The sequence below is a fragment of the Salvelinus namaycush genome, chromosome 1, assembly GCF_016432855.1.
Source record: "Salvelinus namaycush isolate Seneca chromosome 1, SaNama_1.0, whole genome shotgun sequence".
Taxonomy (NCBI): Eukaryota; Metazoa; Chordata; class Actinopteri; order Salmoniformes; family Salmonidae; genus Salvelinus; species Salvelinus namaycush.
This window is the reverse complement of record NC_052307.1, coordinates 21736272-21749363: the sequence shown is the minus strand read 5'-3', so window position 1 is coordinate 21749363 and position 13092 is coordinate 21736272. Positions and strand designations below refer to the sequence as shown.

The following is a 13092-nucleotide window of genomic DNA, read 5'->3' as shown; positions in this document are numbered from 1 at the left end:
CCTTTCCTCTCGCGCTCTCGCGCTCCAAACTCTTTACTCTGGCCTCCCAGTCAGTGTGTCCTGAGATGGGAGGGGATGGCACAGGCCCAGATTGGCAGGAGCTGTGGAAGATTATTATACTTTTTTTCATTTTCGGCTCTCCCTTTCTCGGTGTTGTTGTAGACTGGAGAGGGGTCACATTCAGGATGAAAAGCAGGTCAGTCAGGAAAAATGTGAAACCCTTTATGCTTTCTCATGGTATCAACATCAACTCCCCCTTTCTCTTCCTCTCCTCCATTGTCCCTCTAGCTCAACTCCCCTGCTCTCACTCTCTCTCCTCTGTTTACCCTCAGACTAGCTGTGTATGTGTTAGAGAGAGAGTAAGCAAGCGAAAAAGAGAGACTGAGGGAGTGTGTGTGTGTGTGTGTTTATGTGTTTGTGTGTGTGTGTGTGTGTGTGTGTGTGCAGCTCTGCCTGCTGGCAGTGAGAGTGAAAGAGGGAGGGAGGGAGGGAGGGAGGGAGGGAGGGAGGGAGGGAGGGGGAGGGAGGGAGGGAGGGGAGAAAAAAGGGAAAGATAGAGGAGAGATCAGATGAGGGGAGAGAGAGGCTGAGCACATAGCACCGCCCCACAGTCCCACTTTCCTGTGAAAGTCCTTTTAGACAGCAGCCATTGGGGAAGGACCTGGCGGAGAACAACGGACTAGCCCTGACGGAGAGCGAGCGAGAGAGTGTGGGAAGTGAAAGGGCGAGGAAAAAGCAAGGGAGAGGCAAGACGCAGAGCATGTGCTGTTTTGAGCATGTCAACCTGACACTGGCTCCAGTATCAGGCCAGCAGGAGGGGTGTGGAGGCTGAGCTGGAACCTAGCTGTTTTCTTTCTCTGCCCCTCTGGAGTGGAATCACTACCTGCCTTCTCCACAGAGATCAGACTGCCGATAGTGTGATACAGACCAGGGGCACGAGGGACAGCTGGAGTGACAAGCACATGAGAAGGAGGACACTCACTAGGTGTTGATTGTGCCGTCGATGGGAGGAGCTTTTATGGAAATGGAGGATCGTAATTGGTTGATTGAGTTTGCCACCTGCTCTAGCTGAGCAGCAGCTGATTGGATGCCTGCTTCCTCTTGTGTGTTGCTCCACTGGCCAGGACCTGAGGCCGATGGAACTGGAGCTGCTTGGGATTGTTTCTGTGCTCTGGTTAAACTGAATGGACTGAATCTGTGAAAGTGAGTTGTAACAAACTGACCCTTGACTTCCAGTGAATGAATTGCAGTGTTATTGCTTCAGGTTCACTGGGTAGAGCAAAGTGTGTGTGTGTGTGTTCTTGGTGTGGCACGTAGCAGGGTGTCTGGCTGGACTTGTGTGCTCTGGGCTCAGTGGGCTGTCTCCCTGCACCCCGGGACAAGGCTGTAAAAGGTTAATAGGTGTTGATCACGTGTTCTTCTCTCTTGGAAAGAACCTGGTTGTCCGGCCCTCTCTCTCTCTCTTTCTGTCCCTCACATCTCTCCTGCTTTGCCTTCCACACCTGTAATGAATATTTAAAATGAAATACCCAGTCTAGTTTTAACACTTGATGGGTTGTACATTCACACAGGCCTGAGAGGGAATATGACAGTCAAGTTTTGGACTGAGGTAGTGTTTGTGTGTATACAGTCATGTGAAAAAGTAAGTACACCCTTTGGAAAGTGGTCTTTTTTAATTTATTTATTATATTTGGACACATGGGTATTTGAGCTAAATTGCAACCACATTCATTGATGAAAGTAACCCAATTTAACATATAACACACACAAAAATGTACTTTGACAATGTTATGCAATTAAAATAAACAAAAATTTAATTTCCTCAAGCAGGAAAAATTAGGATCAGGTGCACCAAAACAGGTGCAAATGATTAGGAAATAATTAGAGTACCTTGGGAGGGTCCAGCCTTCCATAAAGATTAGAAACTTGGTTTGGTCTGAACCATATGAGGGTGTGGTAACACAATTGATGACCATGAGTCTGGGAGGGGGTTACAAATCCATTTCCAAGCAATTCGAAGAACATCATTCCACTGTCCAACAGATCATCTACAAATGGGGAAAATTCCAGACCACTGGCAGTCTAGCTAGGACAGGGCGTCCCACCAAATTCAGCCTAAGAGATGACCGAAAGATGCTCATAAAAGTCTGTAAGAACCCCAGGGTAACATTAAGGGATCTACAGGCCTCTCTTGCCACAATCAATATCGAAGTGCATGAGTCAACTGTCAGAAAGAGACTACACAAACATGGCCTACATTCACTTGCTGTTGAGGTGGTACTTTTAACCTGTAGTAAACTTTTGTTGGGTAAATAAATAAAAGATGGATAGGAGATGGTGCAGGCCTGGTGCTTTGTAAAGTGTTGTCTTATCGTGTGGCTGTTAGATTGTTGTCCTACTGCCTCTGTTTGGAGATATTATCTTGGGAACACATGTCTAAAGTTTTTTGTCCTAGGAAGTTGTTGGGTCCATGCCCACTGATAACGGAGCGTGGCCTGGCCCACGAGAGTCTTTCCTCATGCCAGAAGCTGTCAGGCTGGCACAGGAAACAATTGGGCGTTGTAAGCTCCTTACAGCGGCTACTGTTAATGAGCTGCCCTTAGCTGACTGGACACTCTGGGGGGGTGGAAGTAAAACACGCACACACACGTTGGGCTTGTTCCACATTGCAACCACCACTGCAGGCGACTGCCGACTGACTAATCACCTTGTATCATAAGTAGCTACTCATTATTATTTGTAGATCAATCAGTCACAATTTACCCACAATGCATCACGGATGCATTCAATTCGAACTCTATCGCTCTCTCTCTCACACACACACACACACACACACACACACACACACACACACACACACACACACACAGTAGCAGTGTGGTCCCAAGACAGGTTGATCTGTCTCAACTTTGGGCACAGCAGGGCTTCTAGCCTTTTGTGTAAGGCACTATCATGTGGTTGACCGGGCAAAGCACCAGTCTTTATCAGAATGACCCCAGCCCAGCGATGAGAATTAGTGATGTCATTAGTTAGATTGATATGACAGGTTCAGCTAAGAACAACACATGGTGTGATTATGCAATTTGACAAAACTGTTGAGCTGGAGGAGGGAGGAAAAATATCTTGGACTCAACTGACAGATTTTTATTGACAGATTGTCGTTCTTCATGTAGTAAATTAGATGTAAATGATTATTCTATGTAATAAAGTCCTGGCTTGTCTGCATGTGCTGTAGTCTAATCCTTGTCCATGTTTCTTCCAGGTCTTCTCCAGTATGGTAGGAATTGGTCGGCCATCGCCAAGATGGTGGGCTCCAAAACTGTATCCCAGTGCAAGAATTTCTACTTCAACTATAAGAAGAGGCAGAAACTCGACGAGATTCTGCAACAGCATAAAATGAAATCGGTAATGTCTCATCTTCCTTTCTAGAACAATTAAATGATTAACTCTTTCAAAGAAAACCTATAGTCTGACCTAGTAATGCACCTATCTTAGTGCAAGCCATTCCTCTGAGTTACAGACAGGAGTAGGCACATTTACCTTGTGGTTCTCATAGCGTGTTGTTCCCAAGCTGCGGTATTTAGTGTGTTGGTTTTCACCCAGGAGAGAGAGCGTAAGGCGCGGCGTAAAGGCAAAGCTCTACAAAGTGAAGAGGCCAGCGCCCCGTCTGCTGCCGAGGAGGAGGAGATGGAGGGCTCCGGGGCCAGCGGCAACGAGGAGGAGGCCCCCGAGGATGGAGAAGGTAGGGACAACACACACACTACAATAATCAATGTCATAGAGGACAGGGAGCCATTGTCAGTATACCGTCCATAAGCACTGTCAGAATACTTCCATGAACTTGCAATCACTCATTCACATGGACTGATTAGAAACCAGCCATGTACACTTTGTTGAAACAAGTTTATGAAACCGTTTTCAATCAATTTGAAGGTTATGTTTTTATGATTACGATATGTGATGACAGTATTTCTTGATTAGAAATATCTGGAGTGTATTGAGTGCTGAAGGAAGAATTAAGTGCAATATGGACTTTTAACAGCATCACAATAATGTCTGTGTAGAACGTGGAATTGAATGCGATTCTGAGAATACAAAGACTGCAATCATCAAAATGAGATTCTGACCATGGGTGCATGGGAATTCAAAGCACTTGGCTGAGACATTCATTATTTAGATAAATACTTTTTTGCTCTGTAACAAATATTTCCACACGTGGTCTACATACCAACATCTGCGTTTTTAATTCTAGAATCTTCTTTTGGATCCTGGCTGATTGCTCATATTACTGGTAGACTCATTTAAATACCCTGGGTTGATAACGGCCCCTCAACTCACTTTAGGCCAAATTCGCACTACTGTTAACTGTTATTGCTCGTCGTTTCTAGTATATTAGTAACCATGGAGAGCTGTGGAACCTTGGCATCTCAATAGCTCAGTCTTTGCATCTAGAATCAATATTTGTGGGAATACTTCAACAGATTTTGGCTAAATTCCTGGTGATTTTAGTATTTTTGACCCAAAACTAAAATGACAAAGTGCATTTAGAAAGTATTCAGACCCCTTTACTTTTTCAACATTTTGTTATGTTGAACATTTATTAAATTGATTTTTAACCTCATAAATCTACACACATTTTTCTTTTTTATCCCCCAGTCCCTGCCACTGAAAAACTTTCCCACAGAATGATGCTGCTACCACTATGCTTCACTGTAAGGATGGTGCCAGGTTTCCTCCAGACGTGACGGTTGGCATTCAGGCCAAACAGTTCAATCTTGGTTTCATCAGAACAGAGAATCTTGTTTCATGGTCTGAGAGTCCTTTTAGGTGCTTTTTGGCAAACTCCAAGTAGGCTGTCATGTACCTTGTACTGAGTGGCTTCCGTCTTGCCACTCTACCATAAAGGCCTAATTGGGGAAGTGCTGCAGAGATGGTTGTACTTCTGGAAGGTTCTCCCATCTCTACAGAGGAGCTCTGTCAGAGTGACCATCGGGTTCTTGGTCACCTCCCTGACCAAAGCCCTTCTCCCCCGATTGCTCAGTTTGGCCGGGCAGCCAGCTCTAGAAAGAGTCTTACTGGTTCCAAACTTCTTCCATTTATGAATGATGGAGGCCACTGTATTCTTGGGGACCTTCAATTCTGCAGAAATGTGCCTCGACACAATCCTGTCTTTGAGCTTTACAGACAATTCCTTCGACCTCATGGCTTGGTTTTTGCTCTGACATGCACTGTCAACTGTGGGACCTTATATAGACAGGTGTGTGCCTTTCCAAATCATGTCCGATCAATTTAATTTACCACAGGTGCTCCAATCAAGTTGTAGAAACATTTCAAGGATGGTCAATGGAAACAGGATGCACCTGAGCTCAATTTGGCGTCTCATAGCAAAGGGTCGGAATACTTATGTAAATAACATATTTTTGTTTTTTATTTTCAAAAGGCCTATTTTCACTTTGTCATTATTGGGTATTGTGTGTAGATTGAGGGGGAAAAACTATTTTATTTTAGAATAAGGCTATAACCTAACAAAATGTGGAAAAAGTCAAGGGGTCTGAATACTTTCCGAATGCTACATATTGCCGACCCCTGATGTAGTAATTTGTTGATATACCTATAGTCTCAGTTACCAGAATAGAGCTGGGAAGTCCCAGGGTATTTCCTCCACATTCAAAATTGGTTTTGTGTTCTCCCTCATTGTACAGTGAAAGCCAATTAGGTGGAAAGTGGCACTCTGAGAAATCTGGTTTTAGAGAAAGATGGGGCACAAGAGAGAGGGATGTGAAAGAGGACGAGGATTTTACATGATAGCAAGATGGCACCGATAGACATGGTCGCCCTGTTCATGGCTCCTAAGCAACTTTGCTGTATTTTGTTTTATTACTGCACTGTTGGATTTTGCTACACTCGCAGTAACATCTGCTAAATATCTGTATGCGATCAATAACATTTTATTTTATTTTGATTTACTAGATTACTACTCAGCTAGGCAGCCGATGTAATATCTGCGGTCTTCCATTCTTTATCTGTCCTTCTCGCTCTCCTTTACCAGGTGGTGCTAACAACAGCTCTGACACAGAGAGCCTGCCCTCTCCGCGTTCCTCTGAGGACAGCAAGGCCAAAGAGGAGGGTAATGGCAGGGCCAAAGCTGGCTCAAACTCTGGGGACAAGGAGGCCTCAGGTTCCCACATGGGCCAGGGAGGAGATGAGAAACCCCCAGGAGAAGTGGGGAAGGCCATCAAGCAGGAGGTGAAGACAGAGGCAGAGGAGGGCAGCAAGGAGCAGCCAAGCGAATCCACAGACCGAGACATGAAGCCCCCCACTGCAGATGCAGAGGAGAGCAAGAGCTCATCCAAGAGCTCCAAGAGGGACCATGGGCCCAAGACGGGCTCCCACGCAGACAGTGACTCTAGTGCCACCTGCAGCGCTGACGAGTTGGAGGAGTTGGACAGTACAGAGAAGAACAGGTGGGGGCTCAGGGCTGAGTAGGGGAGGGAGGGTTGCATTTGGGGGCTCAGGGCTGGGGGGTTTGCATGTGGGGGCTCAGGGCTGGGGGGGGTTCATGTGAGGGCTCAGGGCTGGGGGGGGGTTCATGTGAGGACTCAGGGCTGGGGGGGGTTTCAAGTGAGGATCACAGGGCTGGGTGTGGTAGGGGGGGTTGCATGTGGGGGCTCAGTGCTGGGTAGGGGGGGGGTCATGTGAGGGCTCAGGGCTGGGTGGGGTAGGAGGGGTTGCATGTGAGGGCTCTGGGCTGGTTGGGTTGCATGTGGGGGCTCAGGGCTGGGTGGGGGGGTTATAGGTGTGGGCTCAGGGCTGGGGGGGGCTGTTCAAATTTTATTTATCACACACACATTTTTAGCAGATGTTATTGCAGGTGTAGTGAAATGCTTGTGTTCCTAGCTCCAACAGTGCAGTAGTATCTAACAATTTACAACAATACACACAAATCTACAGTAGAAGAATGGATATTAGGATAAGCAATGTCAGAGTGGCATTGACTAAGGTGGGGGGGGGTTCTGGATTCCCCACTGCAGCGAGACCTACATCTGGACTGGGGAAGGGAAGAGGGGAAGAGTGTCACTAGTGTTCTTCTGTATAGCCCTAAGATGTCAAGCCATTTGTGGCCAATACTCTACAACAATCATCAACATAAACTCCATCTGCCTTTGTGAGTGTGTGCATATGTACTAGAGCTGGGTGATATGTACAAAAACCTTTTAACGATAACTCTAAAGATATGTTTTTAACATTAATGTGCACACAGTTACTTTTTCATATTACCCTTAAAACCACCACTACTACAACTTTAAATGCTGAAAATCAGTTGTCCTGTTAGCTGTTGCCTATATTGGACAGACTTCACCTTTCTCTTCACCATCAAACAATATTGTTCTAGTATAGGCAACTTGTCATTATCGATATCAGTAAAATGTCCTCATTTTGTATGTACCTGCGTGCTTCTGTCTGAGAGTGTTTGCCTGCAAGCGCAAATGTGTGTGTCAAAGATGTGGGCTGACGGCTTGGGGGAGTGGTGATTCGTCCTGCAGTGTTTGCATGGTATTTGTTCTGTTTTTTCCATGACAGCAGACTGCATGTATTGGCAGAGCCTAGGGAAACGTTGCCCTCTGTGCCAAAGCAAACAATTGGAGGGAGTGTGTGTGCTCCCCAGTCTCTTGTCTGTGTGTGTGTGTGTGTGGCAGAGTATCTTTGTGAGTTTGTATGAGTGTATCTGTGAGTGGGGGATGGGTGGTAATGCATGTGGGATGGAAACACAATCAGAACCTCTGCTCTCTTTGTGTTTTCATAGTGCGAGGTTCTGCTCCAGGTCAATCTGTGTTTATTGGGAAAGTAAATAAGAGAATCTGGGCTGTGGCCATATTAAGGAATGCGTGGGACATCCATTGGCATGCTACTGAATGGGGAACTCTGTGTTCTAGTTACTTCTCTCTCTTGCTCTCTCCTCTACTTCTCTTTCTCTCTCTCTGTCTGTGTCTCTCTTTCTCTCTGTGTCTCTCTCTTTCTCTCCCTCTCCAGGATGACGTCTTCCAGCCGTCCCAGCCTGTTGAACTATGCCCATGATGGGGTCATCTCCTCCCCCCTGCAGAAGCCCATGGACCTGAAGCAGCTCAAACAGAGGGCTGCTGCCATCCCCCCTATTGTGAGTCTTACCACTTTCTGTGTGAGTCAGTGCATCCCACGCCAGGGCCACAGCCTGTATCTTTGTCTCCTCCATCCTTGGAAAGCATATGGAAGCCAGCCAGGTAGAATCAGTAACAGATAAGTCCTTGGATTAGTCCAGCCTGGTCATTCTACCCCCTAGTGGTATTAAGGCCAGCCCTCCTGTAATGACAATACTGCTTCTTACACAGATAACAGCATGGCGAGTAAAATGATGAAGTCCTATCATATTTGTATTAGATAAGCAGGCCAGCTGGAGGAGAGGGGATACATTGACCCAGAGGAGAAACAAGATGCCAGGCATTAGGGAAAATAAGAGGAACCGGGTCATTAGATGTGGGATCTCCCGGGTGTATATCGTTTGTATGTGTATCTGTTGCTCACCAGGCTTCTCTCTCCTGTGTGTGCAGATGCCCCAGATGCCGGATGGTGGACCTCGGGGCGGGTGTAGTAAGGCTGAGCTGCCCCCTCATGCCCTGGCTCTCTACCAGCAGCAGATCAGCATGGCTCATGGAGAGTCCTCCCAGGAGGCCAAGCAGCATGCAGGTCAGCCCAGCAAACAGCACCCCTACCCAGCGCAGGGAGACCCCCATAACATCAGCAGCCCCCGCGTCCACCCACGTAGCCCCTCCGCCAGCGACAAAGACGGTACGAACATCAGCCCTCTCTCTCCCCATTTCCTCTCACCCTCCTGCTCAGTCTAAACACAACTCCCTCCTACAGCTAAACTGTTACTTTGATTCTACGTTGGTGCTATTGTTTAGAAGCTCCTGGTAGCTCTGGATGATTCCATGCTTACTTGAGGACTCTGTCAGTTCCACAGTGTGTTGTCTAAAGTGCAGGTATTGATCGTTGGGCTCACAGTCAGGTATAGCCATGCAGCGGGATCTGTGTAAAGTTCAGTCTTTGATATCATTGTGGAGTTGTGCTCCATGTGAGTTACTAGACCTATCCAGACCTAGTCTTATTTAGAAGTTAATTAGCAGATGTTTACACAAAATTCTCCACTGTTGAGCTGGAGTTATAAATAGTCAGACAGACATGGAGGACTGAAGAGTTTCCATCTGGGGATTCGAGCTGCATGGACATAGGGCTGGGCGGTATACCGTTTTTTGCGATATACCGGTATTGATGCACGGACCGGTGTGGGTTTTTACTTTACCTTCTATAACGGTATTAGAATTTTTGGATTGTTAAATGTGATACGCAGTGTGTGACATCCATTTTTATAGTTTCCTTCGCTACTTGAGTCATCTCTCTCCACTCTCTCTCTCTCTCTCTATGCCGCTTTCCACACAGACCTAGCCCCGGCTCCTGTCACTCAAGGAGAACATTTGATGTTCCTTGACCACGAGACACTTGCGTTCAGTCTGCAAGGTCAATGCAGCATATGCAACAATGTTGATGACAATGATGCAGTTGTCACTTTGCTTCTTAATATAAATCTACCAGCATTCTATAATTACACTATTAGTTTGTGTTTCTTACATCTGCAAACAGCTAGTTTGTCTTTTCTTAGCAAGTTGTTCCCAAATCTTGTGAGCCGCTGATTGTTAGCCGCTAAAGCTAATTGCTAGCTAGCTAATAAATGTACTGAGTAAGAGCAAACGTAGCTAGCTAATACAGCCTGATAATAATAGTGATGGTGTAGACCTAAATCAGCATGTTTGTGCAACAGTATCTTCGAAATCAAAGAGGAATACACAAAGAAAGAATATGTTAGCTACATGAAGTAGCTAAGAGAAAACATTAAATGTAGCCAAAGATTATTGGGTCACCTAGGAAACACCTAACGACACTTTTGTTCCTACCCTGTCATAATAACTCCTCCCTGGCATTTTCGTTAGTTGTCATGTCAAACAAATTATATTCTAACTATATAACTAGAATAGACATTCTATTTCCATGATTCCAACAGTTAACCCAAGTATTTTGCTCTAAATCGCAAGTCATATTGCAACATTTGGTTAAAAATAAGGCCCAGATTGCTTGCTCATATCGTGCAGCCCTACATGGCAGTGTGGAAATGATGTCAAATGCAGAAATTGATAAAAAAAATTGTGTTGAATTGAACAGTATAAAACAATCAGAATAAAGACCCATTGAAATCACTTAGAATGTACAGTTGAAGTCGGAAGTTTACATACACCTTAGCCAGATACATTTAAACTCAGTTTTTCACAATTTCTGACATTTAATCCAAGTAGAAATTCCCTGTCTTAGGTTAGTTAGGATCACCACTTTATTTTAAGAATGTGAAATGTCAGAATAATAGTTGAGAGAATTATTTATTTCAGCTTTTATTTATTTCATTACATTCCCAGTGGGTCGGAAGTTTACATACTCAATTAGTATTTGGTAGCGTTGCCTTTTAAATTGTTTTAACTTGAGTCAAATGTTTTGGGTAGCCTTCCACAAGCTTCCCACAATAAGTTGGTGGATTTTGGCCCATTCCTCCTGACAGAGCTGGTGTAACTGAGTCAGGTTTGTAGGCCTCCTTGCTCGCACACGCTCAGTTCGGCCCACAAATGTTCTATGGGATTGAGATCAGGGCTTTGTGATGGCCACTCCAATACCTTGACATTGTTGTCCTTAAGCCATTTTGCCACAACTTTGGAAGTATGCTTGGGGTCAATGTCCATTTGGAAGACCCATTTGCGACCAAGCTTTAACTTCCTGACTGATGACTTGAGATGTTGCTTCAATATATCCACATAATTATCCTCCCTCATGATGCCATCTATTTTGTGAAGTGCACCAGTCCCTCCTGCAGCAAAGCACCCCAACAACATGATGCTGCCACCCCCGTGCTTCACGGTTGGGATGGTGTTGTTCGGCTTGCAAGCCTCCCTCTTTTTCCTCCAAACATAACGATGGTCATTATGGCCAAACAGTTCTATTTTTGTTTCATCAGACCAGAGGACATTTCTCCAAAAAGTACGTTCTTTGTCCTCATGTGCAGTTGCAAACCGTAGTCTGGATTTTTTATGGCGGTTTTGGAGCAGTGGCTTCTTCCTTGCTGAGCGGCCTTTCAGATTATGTGAATATAGGACTCGTTTTACTGTGGATATAGATACTTTTGTACCTATTTCCTGCAGCATCTTTACAAGGTCGTTTGCTGTTGTTCAGGGATTGATTTGCGCTTTTTGCACCAAAGTACGTTCATCTCTAGGAGACAGAACACGTCTCCTTCCTGAGCGGTATGACGGCTGCGTGGTCCCATGGTGTTTATTCTTGCGTACTATTGTTTGTACAGATGAACGTGGTACCTACCTTCAGGCATTTGGAAATTTCTCCCAAGAATGAACCAGACTTGTGGAGGTCTACAATTTTTTTCTGAGGGTATTGGCTGATTTTTTATTTTTTTTCCCATGATGTCAAGCAAAGAGGCAGAGTTTGAAGGTAGGCCTTGAAATTCATCCACAGGTACACCTCCAATTGACACAAATGATGTCAATTAGCCTATCAGAAGCGTCTAAAGCCATGACATCATTTTCTGGAATTTTCCAAGCTGTTTAAAGGCACAGTCAACTTAGTGTATAAACTTCTGACCCACTGGAATTGTGATACAGTGAATTATAAGTGAAATATTCTGTCTGTAAACAATTGTTGGAAAAATTACTGTGTCATGCACTAAGTAGATGTCCTAACCGACTTGCCAGAACTATAGTTTGTTAACAAGAAATTTATGGAGTGGTTGAAAAATAAATTTGAATGACTCCAACCTAAGTGTATGTAAACTTCCGACTTCAACTGTATGTGTTGCCACCCTAGGGTCACGCATTACTCATGAAGCAAATTTAGAACTTTTATTATTAAAAAACATAAAATAGCGTTAAATACTGTCATATCGTCAATTTAAAATAAATCAGTGATATAATATTTTGGTCATATCGCCCAGCCCTACATGGACATATGTACGCGTGACTGTGTGTGTGAGTGTGATGTATGTGATCAGCTGCAGTATGTCTGTGTCCCTGCAGAGCTGGAAGGCAACGAGAGGTGGCTGCAGACTCTACTTCACGGATTACGTAGGTTCACACCCCGCCCCACCCCAATCTATCCCTAACTCATACCCCTTCGCCCAACACACACCTAGCTAAATTCACTTCCTCAGTGGGATTTGATTGTGTGTGTAACACTATTACAAGGTTTGGCAGTGTGTGTGCTGTGGCTGTGTGGAGCAGCATTGCTGTGTGGCTGACTGCGCAGACGCTGCCTGGCTGCACTCCTTGCTATGATGATGATGATAGTAATGATGATAGTAATGATGATGATGAGAAGGAGAATAAAAAGCTAGCGCTGACCAAGGGATGGTTCTCAGCTTCCAGAAAGATAGCAACTACCCCCCATCCCTTACCGTTTGTGTGTGTGTGTTTGTCCCGTCTTGCAGATAAGTCCCGGGCCTTCTCTCCTCATGGTGACCCTAAGAAGCAGGCGGTGGGGCCAGAGGACCTGAGGGCCACTACACTGGGCCGGCCCGTCATGTCCCCCTACCCAATGTCCCATCGAGACATGGCCAAGCTCAGCCACGACCAGCACCTACTCCACTACAACTCCTGTGAGTCCCACTTAGGGCTGTTACGGTGACCGCAGTCAAATTCCACGTGACCATTTAGTCGTGGTAACTAGGCTTCTCCAAGCTCTGATGCTGCTGTTGGTCATTAGTGGCCTCCCAAATGTGCCAGTCCCTGGTACCCAGCACCCTAATCTATGGATTTCACTTGACTGGGCAGGGGTGGAGCCATGGGCCTGGGAGGACCCACTGTGGAGCCAGGCCCAGCCAATCAGAATTTGTTTTTAGTTTTTTTCACAAAAGGGCTTTATTACAGACATAAATACTCCTCAGTTTCATCAGCTGTCTGGGTGGCTGGTTTCAGATGATCCTGCAGGTGAAGAAGCCGGATGTGGAAGTCC

The 13092-nt window shown here is 45.5% G+C and overlaps 1 protein-coding gene across 1 annotated transcript in view; it reads left to right on the top strand.

The window, feature by feature from the left end:
- Positions 1-13092, top strand: part of LOC120065031 (nuclear receptor corepressor 2-like) — a 193882-nt gene that overhangs the window by 145027 nt on the left and 35763 nt on the right. Inside the window, exons 18-24 of the mRNA XM_039015724.1 lie at positions 3263-3405; positions 3604-3742; positions 6050-6464; positions 8032-8155; positions 8586-8823; positions 12159-12206; positions 12569-12736. Coding sequence (XP_038871652.1) covers positions 3263-3405; positions 3604-3742; positions 6050-6464; positions 8032-8155; positions 8586-8823; positions 12159-12206; positions 12569-12736 — 1275 coding nt within the window. The remainder of the gene's footprint in view (positions 1-3262; positions 3406-3603; positions 3743-6049; positions 6465-8031; positions 8156-8585; positions 8824-12158; positions 12207-12568; positions 12737-13092) is intronic.